This window comes from Stigmatopora argus, chromosome 17 (assembly GCF_051989625.1).
Source record: "Stigmatopora argus isolate UIUO_Sarg chromosome 17, RoL_Sarg_1.0, whole genome shotgun sequence".
Lineage (NCBI taxonomy): Eukaryota > Metazoa > Chordata > Actinopteri > Syngnathiformes > Syngnathidae > Stigmatopora > Stigmatopora argus.
In genome coordinates this window covers 3,882,338-3,898,370 of record NC_135403.1, presented here as the reverse complement: position 1 = coordinate 3,898,370, position 16,033 = coordinate 3,882,338, and the positions used below count along the sequence as shown (strand labels likewise).

Below are 16,033 nucleotides of genomic sequence, written 5' to 3'. Positions count from 1 at the left end.
GGTGGGCCGTCAGAGCCTTCAAGGCCTTCTCTGCTGGCCTAAGAAATATTTGAATCATATATTATATTTTGTCCATCAATACTTATTAAATAGTAATTCCAAATGGTCTGTTAGCTTCCTTTCAATGCTTTCCCCCCTGGTTGCACTGCTTCCAGATGTGTGTTTTCATATTGAAGCATTACACCAATCACATTTCAGCCATTATTTGTTGCCAGGGTCAGAAATCTGCCTCAAGGCCTTCACAATCAGTTCAGCAGGCCCTGCTGCATTAAACAAGCGTCGATAAGACTGTTGCTTTAACCAATCAGATTTCGAGTTGGCAACACCACAATGCCTTGTCGCAGGCGTAGGGATACGTCATTGACTTCTCGCAGGCGTAGGGATACGTCATCGCTTTCACCAACTATAATTGGCTAGTGATTAGCCAGAGCTACCAAACTGTATCTGGAGCGAGCTGCAGAAGCAAATATATTGTTGTGTTGATTTAAAGCCATTTTCAAGACAGACTATGCCAGAAATACGACAGGACAGGCTTGACTTTCAGCATTAGCTTCGATAGCGATAGAAAAGAATTAAGAAAGAAAGGAGGACGGATATTGAGGAAAGTTAAAAGGGATTTTTGGTGAGTAAAATATGGCTATATTCCTAAATAATATTTCAATTATCAGCCCGGTTCTGATATCTGAAAAGCTCCGGTGTTTGTATTTAATCACTAAATGCTGCTAGGAAGTGGATTTTGCCATTTCGCCATTGACGTCCATCGCTGTCTTTTCCCGGGGAAATCACCCCCCTGGCCCGGGTGTAATGTCTGAATAGCTATAAAATAGTTTTTGAGGGTTGGATTGATTCGTTGAAGGCGCTACGAGAAAATGCACGGACCGCCACTGGGTTTGGAAAATGAATTAATGAATTCTCTAGCTAGCTATTTGAATGCTTGCTGTTACTTTGGATTTTAGCAAGTGACAACAACTAAAAAGCCACCTGAGGGTGGAGTGGTTCATCTTGACTTCAGTGTGGGCGACCGTGGGATTGATTCCCGCTCGGTTGTGTGTGGTTGTCTGTCGTTCTGTGTGCTCTACAGCTGATTGATTGGTGACCAGTCTAAGGTGTATAGGAGGGGTCGGGAACCTTTTTGAAAGAGAGAGCCATAAACAATTCCTATTTGCAAATGTTATTCCTTGAGAGTCATAATCACAATTTAAAAGTTAAAATACATGAAAATGTGCAATTGTTTTAGTCATTTTACCACTTTTAAAGTACAAAGTTTCTGAATTATTTTGACAACATTGTTACGCTGTTGCTAATCAATGAACCCAACCCTTACGAGAATGAGTTGTGCGAATGATGAATGAATGAAAGCCAACAAAAACGTATTGGTACTTGTCACACAGTTCCATTTATTTGAAATATCTTTTGTTGTCTGGTTTAAACAGTTATGTAATACTTTTGTATTTTTTGTGTAAACGTGTTGTCATTTTATAGTATTATAACAATCTTGTCTGTATTTCATGTTTATGATAAATGTCATTTATGGGTTGTCATTTTTATAGAAAATACCATTTAAATGACAGCTAGCCCTACAATGAAAAATGAAAACGTGTCAATCTGTCTGTAATTATCAATCTATGTAGAAAAAGGATTTGAAAAATGAAAAAAATTGTCACGTTTAAATCACAATATTATGCTTCCCTTGTGGTACATTATTCAAAGATATGTTGAACAGAATATATTAATGAAAGAGTGAAAATGACAACCAACCCTGCCCTCCCCAAACATTTAAGGGGGCATTCATTCACTGAACGGTCACTTAATGTAAATGTGCTATGCATTTTAGTTTTCGCTCTTCGTGGACAGGAGTTAAAAAGGGCGTTATCAGCATAATGTTAATCATGACTTGAATGGTCAAACTAACTGCATGTGTCAGAATAGTGAACTGATTCGTTCAGTTTCCCATTTTTTGCTTTGATACATCAAAACTCTACCAAACAACTCTGATAGGATTTAAATCGTACATGCAATATGCCATATTTTATTTTGATGACTACGTATAGGAATTCTGACTCTGAAATTGCTAAAAATGCACAATCACATATTCGGGTAAAGTATAGTAGTATTGGATAAGAACATAGTATGTATACCTCGGTTGACCACGTGGTGATGCAATAGTTACAGGTTTGTGCAGAAGGAACGAAAGTTAGCCTATATTTTTGAATGTAGGTCCAAAATATGCCAAAAGGGCCACAGTGGGTGTTGGTACTGAATTTACAGATGAAGCAAGGCGAGTTTAAGCAATTGTTTCTTCTGAAACAAGCAGCACTGCATTCAACTGATTACACATTAGGACACAAACATCGCTACAATGGGACTAAACAAGAGATGTTTAATATTAACCATTGCAAAAACCAAAATGTCTGGAAACTGAGATGTGCTTGGAGCGTGATGAAAAAATAGATATCCAAAAAGACAAAAAAAACCTCGCACAAACCAAACATTAGATTTGCTAAAATAATAAAATAAAAAAAGGTTGACACAGATGCACCACAAGTTTTTAAGGACTGGATATATGAAAAACATTTTATTTCTGTAGATGGTATGCTGTACAAAAATCCCATCAATTTAGCAATGACAGAAAAAATAGATGACACAAGGTTGATAGTCATCAGCACTAAGCTTACTCAAAGCTAGTATCCAGGGACTTAATATTATACATCTAATGTACCATCATTTTTTTTATCACTCTCGGGACAGATTAACCCGTCAAGTGGTCGTTCAAAGCAGCCATGTATATCCAAAAGGTATATTCAGCCCAAATAATTTGGCTTCATGCATAGTATATAGAAAATGTGTAATTAAAATATAGACTAAAATATAAGCATTAAAAAATAGTAAAATTGTCCTTTGTATGCATGTTAAAAGGCAGAGTCATTCAACAATTAACTATATTTCATAAAATAATTTATGGCCTGGAAACATTTTTCTAACAAGTTTTTTAAAACATGTTTTCATCCTATGCAGTGTCAATACTGTCTATGTTTTGGTGTTGCGTGATATTTAAGAAGCACCTTGAAGCAAAAAGTCAGAACTCCACAAAGAAACAAAAAAGGCACTTTCGAGCACGTGGATACATGATGCATGCATGCACATTGTAAAACCTGAGAAATATTGTAAAAATTTAAATAATCAGTTTTTTTCCAACAAATCTCGACCTACATGTAATATTTATTGTTTTTATAAAAAAGATAAACTTCTTACTGCAATTATTATTTTGTATTTTTTTTTTGTTAATGATGGAAAAGGTGACCAAAGATATAGAATGCTTGACTTTTCAGTATCTTAAATATCTTGCAATAAAAAAGAGGTAGTGTGAGACAGACTACACTAGTGGTAGTTGGACAAAGGCCTCAGATTTGTATCTTTTGTTGTTTGTCATCTGAGTGGGAGCTATAGATGTTCCAATACTGTCATTACAATATTTAAAAACATAGTGTTAAAATAAGGAACAAAGAGATTTTGAGATGTGCATTCCACAACCACTTCGCTACAACATGAATTGTGTGTATCCTTCAGCGCCTGTAACAATCACATCCATCCAGATCCTCATGGCTTCAGGTGAAGGGGCCACCATGTAGTAGACCCTGTCGTGAGTTTTGACGCTGAAAGTAAGGGACGGGTTGGGGCTCTGAAGGAGACAAAGAAGGAAATAAAGGAAATGCAATATTTGTGAAATGGCAATTAAGAGCTGGGCGATATGACAAAAACTGTTGTCACGATAAAAATATATCAGTCGATTTCTTATTATCACGATAACTATAACATCTTTTTTGTTACAAATTTGAAACTTCAAACTTCTGTGAATATGTAAATAAATGACTTTCCTCCGTATTCAAATATGAAAGTAATTAGCACCTTCTCTGTCCATGCCACACATACCTGGAAGTCAATACTAATAAACATAAGTGAACTCCCATCTCTGAATCTCTTCGCCAATCATTTTAAAGCCTGGCTCTTAGACGAACAAAATTGCGATCACGACGCGGTCTGAAATTGTACTACGTGTGTGAATCTGCAGAAATTTTGACAGGCGTCTTTCTCATCTCATCTCATCTCATTTTCTGAACCGCTTTATCATCACTAGGGTCACGGGGGGTACTGGAGCCTAACCCAGCTGACATCGGGCCAGAGGCGAGGGACACCCTGAATTGGTGCCCAGCCAATCGCAGGGCACAAGGAGACAAACAACCCACACTCATATCTAAGGGCAATTTAGTGTGTCCAATCAGCCTACCATGCATGTCTTTGTAATGTGGGAGGAAACCGGAGTACCCGGAGGAAAGCCACGCAGGCCTGGGAAGAACATGCAAACTCCACACAGGTGGACCGACCTGGATTTGGACCCAGGTCCCCCACTGTGAGGCCGACGCGCTAACCACGTAGCCATCGGGCCGCCCCCAGGTGTCTTTATTTTTATAAATTTGGCTTATAACCAGAAGTTGCTGTCCAATATGAAATAAATAAAATAATCAATTGAAGACATCACCATTGGCAAGCAGACTATTTTCAGCCTCACATATGGCCATTTACAAAAAAATAAAATAAAAAAGTTGGATGAACTTAACTCAAGATAAAAAGTTAGATTTTTGCAACTTTTCAGAACATTTACATAAAATGGGGAAGTACCTTAATATCAAGTAAAGGTCAGTGAGCTAAAGACATTTTCAATGAGGCTGCTGTTTGCTCACAGGTTACAAGGCATTTAAAAAAAATAGGAAACCGCCAGGGAGAATTCACTTGGATCTTTTAGTGGGTCGGCTGGGTGTTGTCCTGCATCTTATAATCGCTTATTTTGGCAGTGTTATTGTCCTTTTGCATTCATACTCCGTGGTAACCTCTATTGCTAACATGCTAAAAACACGTTTCCTCATCATCGTCTTCTTCTCTTGAGCGTTGGTCTGAAACTAGCGTTCATCTCGCAACAGCCCTGCGTTCTCAGTGATGGTCGGGTGGTGTAATTGCAATTTAATTTTTTGTCAAGTTTTTAATGTTATCATTGACAGTTATTTCACAATAATTATCATTATCGTTTTATCGCCCAGCTCTAATGGAAATGTAAAGTTGTCTTTGTTCGTGAACACGCATACCTTATGTGCATTCTTAAGGTGGTCATAGTACACCTCTTCTATTGCTTGAAAGTAGATCACACCTTTCAGCTTGGCTTCATGCTTGTCTACACAAATATCAAATTACAAAAAGACAGTGTATGTTAAACCAACCCTGCAATGTCACCATAAAAATATATTTAAAAAAAATCAACTTTATCAAACCAAGGTAAAAAAATCCAACCTGAGTAGTAGGAGAGTGTACGTCGATTGCGATCAAAAACAAACCAGCGCTTTTTCCAGGTCTTTATCTTTCCTCCCATCTTGATAAGGTAGCCTCTGCATGTCTTTTCAGAGATGGACAAGTGAAAGCACGTGTCTGCGCTGTGACCTGCCGACTCAATGTGAGCCCGCAGGTCAAAGTCGTCCTTCCGCACTGGTAGGTACCGTGTAAGTGGTCGAGACTAGAATAGGAGATTACAGAGTCTTTATAATTAAATGGACTGGGACTGGCTACTTATGATGTTATCTTGAGCAAGACACGGAACGCTCAACTGCTTTCATCCCAAACTACCTAAAGACTGTGGTTGATGTCACTGACCACAAGTTCATCTAATCTTTGCAAAGTCACAAGCACTTTTTGTACACATACATTAAATGAGACTACGCTTTTTGAACTAAAATGATTTCTGTTTTAAATTAATGTTAATCTTAAATCCCAGAATACAATGGAGGAAAGGATTGATTTTTCTACATTTTTTTTCTTTTGTCAAAATTTGAAATTTACATACATTATCTTTTCCTCCCACCTGTAGTCGCTGTTTTTCTCGTAACTTCACTTCATGATCGATAAGTTTTTGCCGCCTGCTGGTCTCCTCCTGAAGCATCCTCTCTAGTTCCACCCGCCTCTTTTTTTCCTCATCCAGTGCATGCTTGCGAAATTCCATCTCTTGTTCCTGAGAGTCATTAATAAAATATTTCACAAAGAGTAAAAAACAGAGGGCAGAGGAAAATCCACTTACTGCACATTTCATGCAATGAGTTACAGTGCCTAAGCACAGTTTTTAAACAAGCTTCTTTAATACTCTTCTATATTTGACAGCCCTAGTGGCCAGTGAGTACATCCACATCCAAAATGAGTGCTATTTTATCACCTTATGCTCAAGGAGACGGTTTTTTTCTGCCTGTGCTTCTTTCAGCAGACGTTCCATCTCCTCCAGTTTAGCCACATTGGAAGTGCTTGCACTGTAATGCACAAAACAAAAAAAGTTTGTTCATTTACTCTTCACATAATATATCATTAATTTATTTCTTTGGAGCGTACCCTAGTTTATAAATATTATGAATTACTCCCTTGTTTAATATTTACAAACACACAAAAAAGTTGCTTTTCCAGAATGGAGACGTCATATCAGCGTTATGATAAACACTGCACATTACCCTTTATGTAAACACAAGCGCAAGAAGGATAATGACTGAAGAAACCAGTAGAAACAGAATATTGGAGCAAAAAAATGAAAGGATAAAATCCCAAAAAGATGCATAGGTTCAATGATATTATAATGTCCAAGAAACAAAAGCTTTCCAATTAAACTTGTACACGGTGCATGATCATTGTTGATGCTTATACAGTACATGTCCAATAATATTGATGTTAGAAAATCTGTCTATACAAAATAGTTTCAACCAATTTTAAGACTTTGGTAGAGAAGACAAGTACAACACGGACACATGCAAAAACACAAACCACTTTGCCTGTTTCATACTTACCTAGAAATGTTGTCAGGAGAGCATGCCGAGATGCTGGTGTCAATGGAGTCAGTGCTACCCACACTCATTGTGTCAAAGGCCTGGTTGTCCCGGTACTCATAAGCATTGAGGTAGACGTTTGTCTGGGATGATGCCCGAGAGGTTGGGTGACCTTGAAGAAAAAAATGCGTCGGAAAGACAACAACCGTAACATGTAAACCGTTCACTGAAATCAGTATTGTACCTGTTTGCGTCACCTCCTCATACAGTGGTGTCTGCCCAGCCGGCTTCAGATTTGTATCACTAAGTCCTGCCAGTGTGACTAATATTCCAATGCACTCAATAATGTCCAAAAATCCTTTCTTGACCTTACACTAATTCAGGAGCGTATGTTCTTAAAAAGCTGTGAGGTTTAAAAAGTTACAAATCCCGAAAAAGAACGTCTGGACATTGAAGAGTAAAGGCAGAAGTAATGGCAGTAACTATATACAAGTCTGAAGCTGGGCGTCTGGTTACAGGAAGAAGACACAAATGCACAATCTGATTGCATCTGCCCAATTTATGTGACACACCCACCTGATGGGGCAGATTAGGAGACCAAAGGCACAGAGGAACTATACAAATGCACTGAAAAGAACTCCGATTACATTTCAAATTTGCCTGTGCTAGAGTTCAAATGCGTGAAAATGAAGTGGCTGAATGAGCCAAATATGAATTTCAACTCCCGCAAAATCTGCAGGCTTTGAAATTACATTATTTTGTTGATGGTTGGAAGAAGATAAGAAGAGGAATTCCCAATTCTTGTAAGAAAAAGACACTAAGGACTTCCCTCAGATACACTGAATAAATTTGTGTTCCACAATAGTACGTGCATACCTTTTTGCAGACCTCTGCTTTCTGTTTCTCTGCTAGATAAGGAGAAAATTCTGGGAAGAATGCTGCCACAGCTTGTGCTCTGGACTAAAGGTGCGTGGGCCTGAAAGCATTACGATTAACAATGAAATTGAGAATAATTTACGCGAGGCTGTTTTTCTTTATTTCTCCAAACAAATATTACATTAGTGAGGGTGGAATACTCCTACCTTAACTGGGAAACTGCGTCCAAGTGTTGCACTTGAGAACTGGGGCATCATGGTGGATGCTATTCTCTTTTTGGGTAACGTGTCACTAAGATGGGGTCCAACATCTTTGTCAAATCGCTTCCTCTCATCCACCAACCGGTAATGCTGATCACATACGAAAGACACATAAAATTATTCAGTAAACATTGAACATGTTGTAAAGTTACTCATGACTGTCACTTCTACATGCATGGCCCCCAATCCATTTGGGCAAACCTCAGCTAAAATGTGCAACCTGCTGGTGAGCACACCACTGTGTTTGCAACAGAACCTTGTGCGCCGCTACATCGGCCAAAAGAAGCCTCGCTTTGGCTAATCGTGGCGCCGACACCAATTCTAGCGGTACTTTAGCTATAAGTTAGCCAATTGAAAAATTATGCGCTCTTGGTTGATGATGGTATGGTGGGAAGTAAGGGGGTGCAAGTCCTGAAATTTTGTGAGTATGCGTGCTGACAGACACACAAAATTTGTGTAGTTTAGAGCACAAAATGACCATCACTTGGTCTTACATGCCATTTAGCTTGGTGCAGACTCATGCTGGTTTGGATTTATAGGCCATCTGAAAATGTTTTCTGTCAAATCTATCCCGATGACACAATTATGTTAGATATGTAGACAACCATGCCCAACCAGTAGTTTGAAACACGCTTTAGAAGGTGTGCACACAAAAGTTACCTGCCTGTGTCGGATCTTTTTGACAGGAAGTGGGGGTGGGGGGAAGTCAGGGAATGGGGAAGGCTCTCGATATGCCACCATATTCTCTGGCCAGTGCACAGAAATTGTTTTGGACGGTAGGCACAGATTTGGATGGGAAGAGGAGGAAGAAGAGGAAAAAGAGTGACCAAGCTTTGGGAAGAGAATTATCAGATCAGAGAAATGAAAAAAGAAGAAAGGATCAATAATTGAAAGCAACATGTATTATTTGCTATTTTAAGCTCAACACACATACACACACCTCATCCTCTCTGATGTCATCTCGAAAGTGTATGGTTTTGGACTCAGAGGAGACAGTGGTCAGGGTGGGGAGTGGGGCATTTTTAGGGTCCCCCACAAAGTGTGAGTATAGGTCATTGAGTTGACTGACTGTGACATAGCCCTTGTATCACATGGAAAAAAATACAACATAGACGGGGGAATCCAATAGTCATTTAATCAATATCATTTGATATTTCAATATTTAGATAAACACGGTAGACAGAAATCTCTCAAGGAAAAATCATCAAAAACAAGAAAATAATTGAATTGCATACATAGATGAAGACATTACCTCACTATTTTTGATTAAAAGAGACGAAATTAGAGAAGGTGGGAAGTCACACAACTTGTTTGGAAGAGAAGTTGTGATAAAGGCGGTGTCATGGAAACTGCTGTTGAAAGATTGACACAAATGAGCCAGGGAGGCCGCATCCTAGCAAGCAAGAAGAGGAGGAAACCCCAGCCAATTTTACATGGAGTAAAAAGACCATCCTCATCACAGATTACTCATAGTAGTAGTAGTAGTTACTGAAATGGTGTGTATATACTGTAAATGTGCATGAGAAACGCTTCAAATGCTCCAAAATCTTGTGGTACTTAGACCAACTGAATTGACACAGAAAATTATTTTTAAAAATGTATTAATTTTTTTAAAAAAAATTCAAGAGCTTACTAACCATTTCATCTGTCTTATTTAAAGTGATCTGTTATTAGGCTTATTTCCATTATTTGATAGATTGGATGGACTACATTTTACTCTGTATGCATGTGTGGGTGTGCATGAGTGTCAGATGTCAATCACACCTACCTCCCTCAATGTGTAGGTTTGGCCACCACTAAGATCGGCATATTTTTGATCAAGAGGAGCAAGGTTCACTTTCTCCTGGGAAATAAAAAAGATACAGTAACAAGTTCAAAGACAAGTTTTGTGGGGAACCAAGGAACAGAAAAAAATAGAGCCACGCCTATAGTCTACTGCCTGTAACAAAAAAAAAAACTATTCAAAAAATTGTCAAAAATAAAGGTTTGACTCAAGAAAACCCCAACTGCTATACACATTTTGCAGCAGCTAACGTCATTGCCATAGATGCAAATTATAAGCCCAGGTCCATTCATTTGTGCACTATTTATTATATTGTATCCGATCCTGTAGTCTAGTGTATTTTAGTCGTATCATGGTTTTTGGCTGATGTAAATCAACCAATAGGCAAATATACCTGAATAGGTCTACTTTTTTATATTTTTAAAAACTAATGATCATCAATAAGCAACATGTAATATTTGTAAACAGAGTTCTTGACTTCAAGACAAAAAAAATGGGATTCATCATTTACTAGTTACATTATCTTCCATACCGCCCATCCTCGAAAGGGTTACGGGGACTGCTGGAGCCTAACCCAGCTGTCTTTGGGCGAAAGGCAGACTACATTAGACTGTTCGCCAGTATCCACAAAACATATCTTTAAAAAAAAAATCGAATTCGATTGGAATTCAATAAGTCAGTAATGGTACATACGTCTAACTGTCTCAAAATGTAATTTCGTGTTGTTTTGCTGCAGGATAGTTTTGTTGTGCTGCATGTATACTTATAATATCATATTTGAACAAAATATTCCAAGTGAAATGTGACATAAAATTTACCAGTATAGGGAGGCATTCCATTAACCAGTAACATTAAATGGTCCTACAACTTTAAATACTTCTGTGATCAGTATATTAGAAAATCAGACAACTTCGTTAGTGATGTGGTGACGCTTTTTGGTCTGCTTTCTGTGCGAGGTATATTTTCATTCCATATAGTGCAGTCTGCAGAACAGACATTTTAGGGGCTCTGTATGCTTCCGGTGTAACATCAGGGAGCCTTGAAGTTGGCAGTTGCTGATGCATTTTGGCAAACCCCCAAAAAATATATCAATTAGTGATCACCAATCATGCGTAAAACAGCTCATAATAATTGGTGGACAATCATTAAAGAGACTGTATATTTGACGGCATTCATAGAATATGGCTAGAACTGCTTTGTGTTTATACCTGTGCCATTTTTGTGACATAATTGAAGCATGAAAATAATTAGTTGATACCCTCTGTAGCATCTCTTCAAGGTTGCACCTCTCCTTCCAAAAGCTCTCTTTCTCTCGCTCAGCCTGCTGGGTAATTTCTTCACTCTGCTTCTTGAGAGTCAATAGTCGTTCCTTGGGGGGATGCGCATGTAATAGATTAGATTGTAACATATATAAAGAATTGTAAACATTACTATTGGTGTTAAGAGAAGAACCTTGCGGGTCACACTGCTCCGCTGATAGTCTGCAATCTCTCGGAGAAGCTGTTGTGTGTGGATCTCTGTTTCCTCATCCTGTCTGCTCTCGCGCTCCAGCTGCTGGAACTCCAGGTCTTCGAAGCGCTTTGTTTCTGTCTCAAGTATCTCACAGTCCTGAGACACACACACACACAAATTGATTTATCTGCAGTGGAATGAGACTACTCATGAGTACATAAGATATGCCCACATTACAGGAACATACATCATTGCATTTAAACTATTTGATTTTTAAAGATAAACTATTTACTGGAAGCTTTTATTATTGTGGTCAGAGAGGTGCACAACTTCCTTCTGCTTTACCTCCTTTGATGACACCAAATTAGTTAATGTTAAAATTTAGTCACACTTTGGCGACTTAATTTTTTACTGGTCAACCTAATATTTATGTCTGCAGGTATTTTGGTTTACATGAAAAATATTGACATTTGATCTATAAAACACAAACATTAGTCTTTGGACTTCAGTGTTTTATTTTCGTGATCGACAGAAAGCATCCTTCATAAAATATTTTAATCCGGGGGCTGAGAACCTTTTGGTACTGTCATTCCAAGGACCACGTCACAAACCCGACAGTTTGATTGTTTATCCATTTCTCCACCTTCCTTTTTTATTAATAAAGAATGATGTTTTTCTTTCACTGACCATTACCTTGGCTCCAAAACTTAATGTTAAGAATGTTTCTTCTTTGAATTGCATTCTCTTTGAATCAAATGATCTTGCAGTTGATCACACATCAAATCCATAACTGATAGTTCAAATGGGAAACAGATATCAAATATCCACACCGCATGCATCATGTTATATCAGCATGAACCCCCAAGTATGTACAGTCTTCCGTATGGTTCCAAAGGCTGACAGACCTGTTCGTGAATGTGCGAGCAGTAAATGTTTAGTGCGTGTACTGACCCTGGCTAGCTGCTCCTGCAGGGGCTCCTTGGTGGCCTCAGGGCAGCTGTCCAGCTGAGAGCGCTGCTCATACACAATCTGAGCCAAACTCTCTACTCTGCCCTTTTCTGCCTGTAGCAACTCACACGCCTGATACACACACATGTGCATGGCAATATATGCACACACAAGGCCACACAAATTCGTGCCACGCACAGAGTGGACAATGCAGAAGTAGAAACACAAAGACAAACACACACGCAACAAACACACGCAGGACACAGAGAGAATGGCAGCGTTAGTGGGATTTGGGGAGCAATTGTTAGTTACCTTGGTGATGAGTTCAGCAGGTAGGGAGGGAATGCTAGGTGGAGGTTAAAAATCTACTTCAGGATGTAGTAAATAGGTCTCTTTTTATTGTTTGAAAAGAGTGATGAAAAAGGCGGATGGGGCAATGTGTAGAGGGCAAGTAAATGGATTGGGTTATGTAAGGGCTAACTCACACAAGTTCTAAACTTTAACAAACACAGGCGTCCAAAAACTGTAAAGGCACTCTGCTACACCTATAATCTGAAACCAAATTCAGATTTTCATTTGAGCTGACTCTCCTTTTGACCATCAAAGGATTCTTTAATGGACTTCCAAGCACCACCTCGTTAACAAAACGAGATGGAAAAACACACAAGAATTGAATATACCTTCAAAATCCATTAAGTGTGTGCTGGTCTAAGTTACAATGGCTTGGTGACCGTTATAGCCTCGGCAGTATTTGGAAATATATATTTGGATCAGAGACGGCATGAGAAGGTTTACCACCTACTCCTTGGTTACATGACCTCAAAACCTGAGTGTCTTTAGCATGTATATTGTAGATACAGTACACTTATACATGCTATCAGTTTGCCATGTTCCAATGTAATACTTCTTCCACTATATTGTTGTTTCAACAAAAACTGGGTCTTGTAGTCTGGATGTAATGGTGTTAGAGCTCTGTGTTGATTATGAATACATTTATTGCACATATTTTGCAAGTGCGCATAGGATAGCAATACCTTTTCTTTTTCATGCTGTGATTTGGTCTCCATGTCAGTTATCTTGTTGTGAAGTGCATCAAGAGCCTTTTTTTCCTGTTGGATTGCAGCTAACTCAGAAGCTTGCTCTGCCTCAACAAGAGCTTGTTCTACCTCCACCTAGACAAGACATATCACATATGAAGAACTCTGGGTAGGTTGTCCTCAATTATGATAAGATAGGATAGAAGGATTTGAATTTTACATTAGTGCTTTTATCCAGGTGTCTATATTGTTATGTGTTAAAAAAAAACACAACAGTAGCTATTTTAAATTAATTCAAGCTCAAACAACTAATGATCCATACCTCTCGGGCAGATTCCTCCATCTGGTTGTCCAGCTCTTTAATTTTTTGCTCCAGCCCCTCCATGTTGTTTAGGACCCTAATCCTTTCGCCCTCTACTCGCCTCATTTCCTCCTCTGCGGGTAGGGCTTCCTGCCCGAAGCAGTGTACTCCAGCATCGTGTGCCTAGTGGCACAATCAATGACAGAATCACCGATAAGTTGAGGTGGAAAGCGCATGGATCACGGTGATAAGACTCAAACTGTGTTATACTGATGGTTTCAAATCATCCCTTCAAGAAAAATGACAGCTTAGCACGTATGATCACACTTTAACTGAGTTTGGAGTCATACAGGAGCCATATCTGACAATTCTGGAAAATGGACCAGTACTGAAAAGTAAATGAGCTCTTAGCATTTCCTGTTTGCAATGCAGACATGAAAGCATGCACCACTCACTAGTTGATGCAGATAACAATAGTTGTCTGGTATCATTATACTGAAAATTTCACTGGTGATACTGCTGACGTCTCAAAGTAAAACATGTGGGTCGAGTGCATACAAACATCAATTGCAACACTTAACCCACTCCAACCTAATAAATGAGCTGTAAATATCTTCCATCTGTATGTGTGAAATATAGATGTGTTGATACTTGATTAAAGGAGGTCAGGTCAGTTTATATCTTATGTGAGCCAGTGAAAGGTCCAAATAGATTTCCACATGAAGACTGATTACTCTAAAGAAGCTGACTAAAGTTAAAGGTGCCTCTCCTGTATTCCTTTACAATGTGATGCTGGATGCATTTTACTAGATATCTTTTTGACCTGTTAACCAAAAGGTTAGACACAATTATAGAAGCATGGGTGTTTGCATCCTTCCTACAAACAGTTTAAGAACACCTTATATTCTTTTTCTTTTCTTTGGAGACTTCATTTTTACAGGTCAACCTAATGTTTATGTCTGCGAGTATGATGGTTTACATGAAAAATATTGACATTTGATCTATCAAACACAAACGGTGAATAATTGATCTTTGATTTGGTGGGTGTCATGATTAATACTTAAGATTTCTAAACCATGTCCAACACATTTAGTTGACCTCACTTACCCTCTGTGGATATGGCAAGGAATATGAAGCAAAGCCATGCAGACTGACAGCAGGGGATTCTGCCCTGCTGTCTCGAGTAGTACTGCTGCCCTTCTGTCGTGCCGGTATATCGGTATCGTAGTACCCATTCTCTGTGATAGGTCCGTTCCCTCTTGAGCTGCTAGAGAAAACCGAGAGTGTGTCATCATCGTCGTTCTCATTCAGCTGAAGCTTCTGAAGCTCCTGGTTGATCTTTTGGAGGTCTGCCACTGCAGATGCTGGATTTTTATCTGAGCCACCATCATCCTGGTCCAGCTTTGAGCAGAGGGACAGGATGGTTTCGAGACGCTGTCTTTCCTGAAGGGAGAACAGACATGTATTTTCAGTGTACAATAGTTAAAAGTAACACAAGATATTTAAAAAAAAGGTAGCAGCAGGAGATGAAGTGTCAAACTACTGTTACTATGTTACAATTACTATGTATACAGTATGCATCCACACATAGAATGGAAAAGCGTACATAGATTTGATAGCAAGTGCAGTTGCACGTGGGTAACAACAGATCTACAGTACAATGTAAACATTAAATCTACTGTTAATTGTCAATGACAAATTAAAACTTTCAAAATTACCTTTGGAAGCATTGCAGAAGACAAAAAAGTCCTTAATTATTCAAAAACGCACCCTCGTCCATGAAGCCTTATAATAGTGCATTATTTTTTTGAGAATATTTCCCCCAAGTTAACATTCCCTCCAGCGCAAGCTTTTTGTTGCCACTGTTGAGTGTTTCTTAGACACAGCGACAGATTACAGGGTGTGAGTGGTGAGTATGAGTTCAGCAAAGGAGAGGGAGAATTTAAAGCACCAGCACGATCATGTAATATTAGAACGGGAATGATGGAGAAAAAGAATGTGGGTCAGAGGTGTTAGGATCTAAGTGTGTGAATGAGAAACAGTGGAAGGGAGTGGAAATGTTAATGAAGAGTTGGACAGCTGTCAACTAGTGCATAAGATTATAGGAAATACCACTACGAGAAAAAAACGGGACTACAGGATAGTGTTCCATTAAAAAAAGTGTAAAAAAAAAAATTACTAATATATATACATTCATATATACACATATACACACACATACATAGTATATACACACATATATACAGTATATACACACACATACATAGTATATATACACACACACACACACACACACACACACACATGTATATATATACATACATATATATACATACACATATATACATATATACATTATATATGTATGTATATATACATATATACATACATACATACATACATACACACACACACACACACATACACACACACACACACACACACACACACATACATACATACATACACACACACACAGAGACAGACAGAGCTTGATCTTATGTTCGCATCGCATTTAAAGCTAGCAACTT

General features: G+C 38.6%; 1 protein-coding gene across 4 annotated transcripts in view; it reads right to left on the bottom strand.

Annotated features, from left to right (window-relative positions):
* Positions 1–2,560: 2,560 nt before the first annotated feature.
* phldb2b (pleckstrin homology-like domain, family B, member 2b) overlaps positions 2,561–16,033 on the bottom strand; it is a 50,117-nt gene continuing 36,644 nt past the window's right edge. For 2 of the 4 annotated variants that reach the window (XM_077624299.1, XM_077624301.1), the window contains 15 exons: positions 14,610–14,945; positions 13,524–13,685; positions 13,199–13,336; positions 12,168–12,296; positions 11,217–11,372; positions 11,023–11,133; positions 9,750–9,824; positions 7,928–8,071; positions 7,722–7,821; positions 6,867–7,017; positions 6,251–6,341; positions 5,906–6,052; positions 5,341–5,560; positions 5,139–5,224; positions 2,561–3,679 (listed from right to left, as the gene is read on the bottom strand). In XM_077624299.1, the coding sequence (XP_077480425.1) occupies positions 3,539–3,679; positions 5,139–5,224; positions 5,341–5,560; positions 5,906–6,052; positions 6,251–6,341; positions 6,867–7,017; positions 7,722–7,821; positions 7,928–8,071; positions 9,750–9,824; positions 11,023–11,133; positions 11,217–11,372; positions 12,168–12,296; positions 13,199–13,336; positions 13,524–13,685; positions 14,610–14,945 (2,187 nt within the window). In that variant the 3' untranslated portion in view covers positions 2,561–3,538. The other 2 variants (XM_077624300.1, XM_077624303.1) reach the window with 2 other exon arrangements.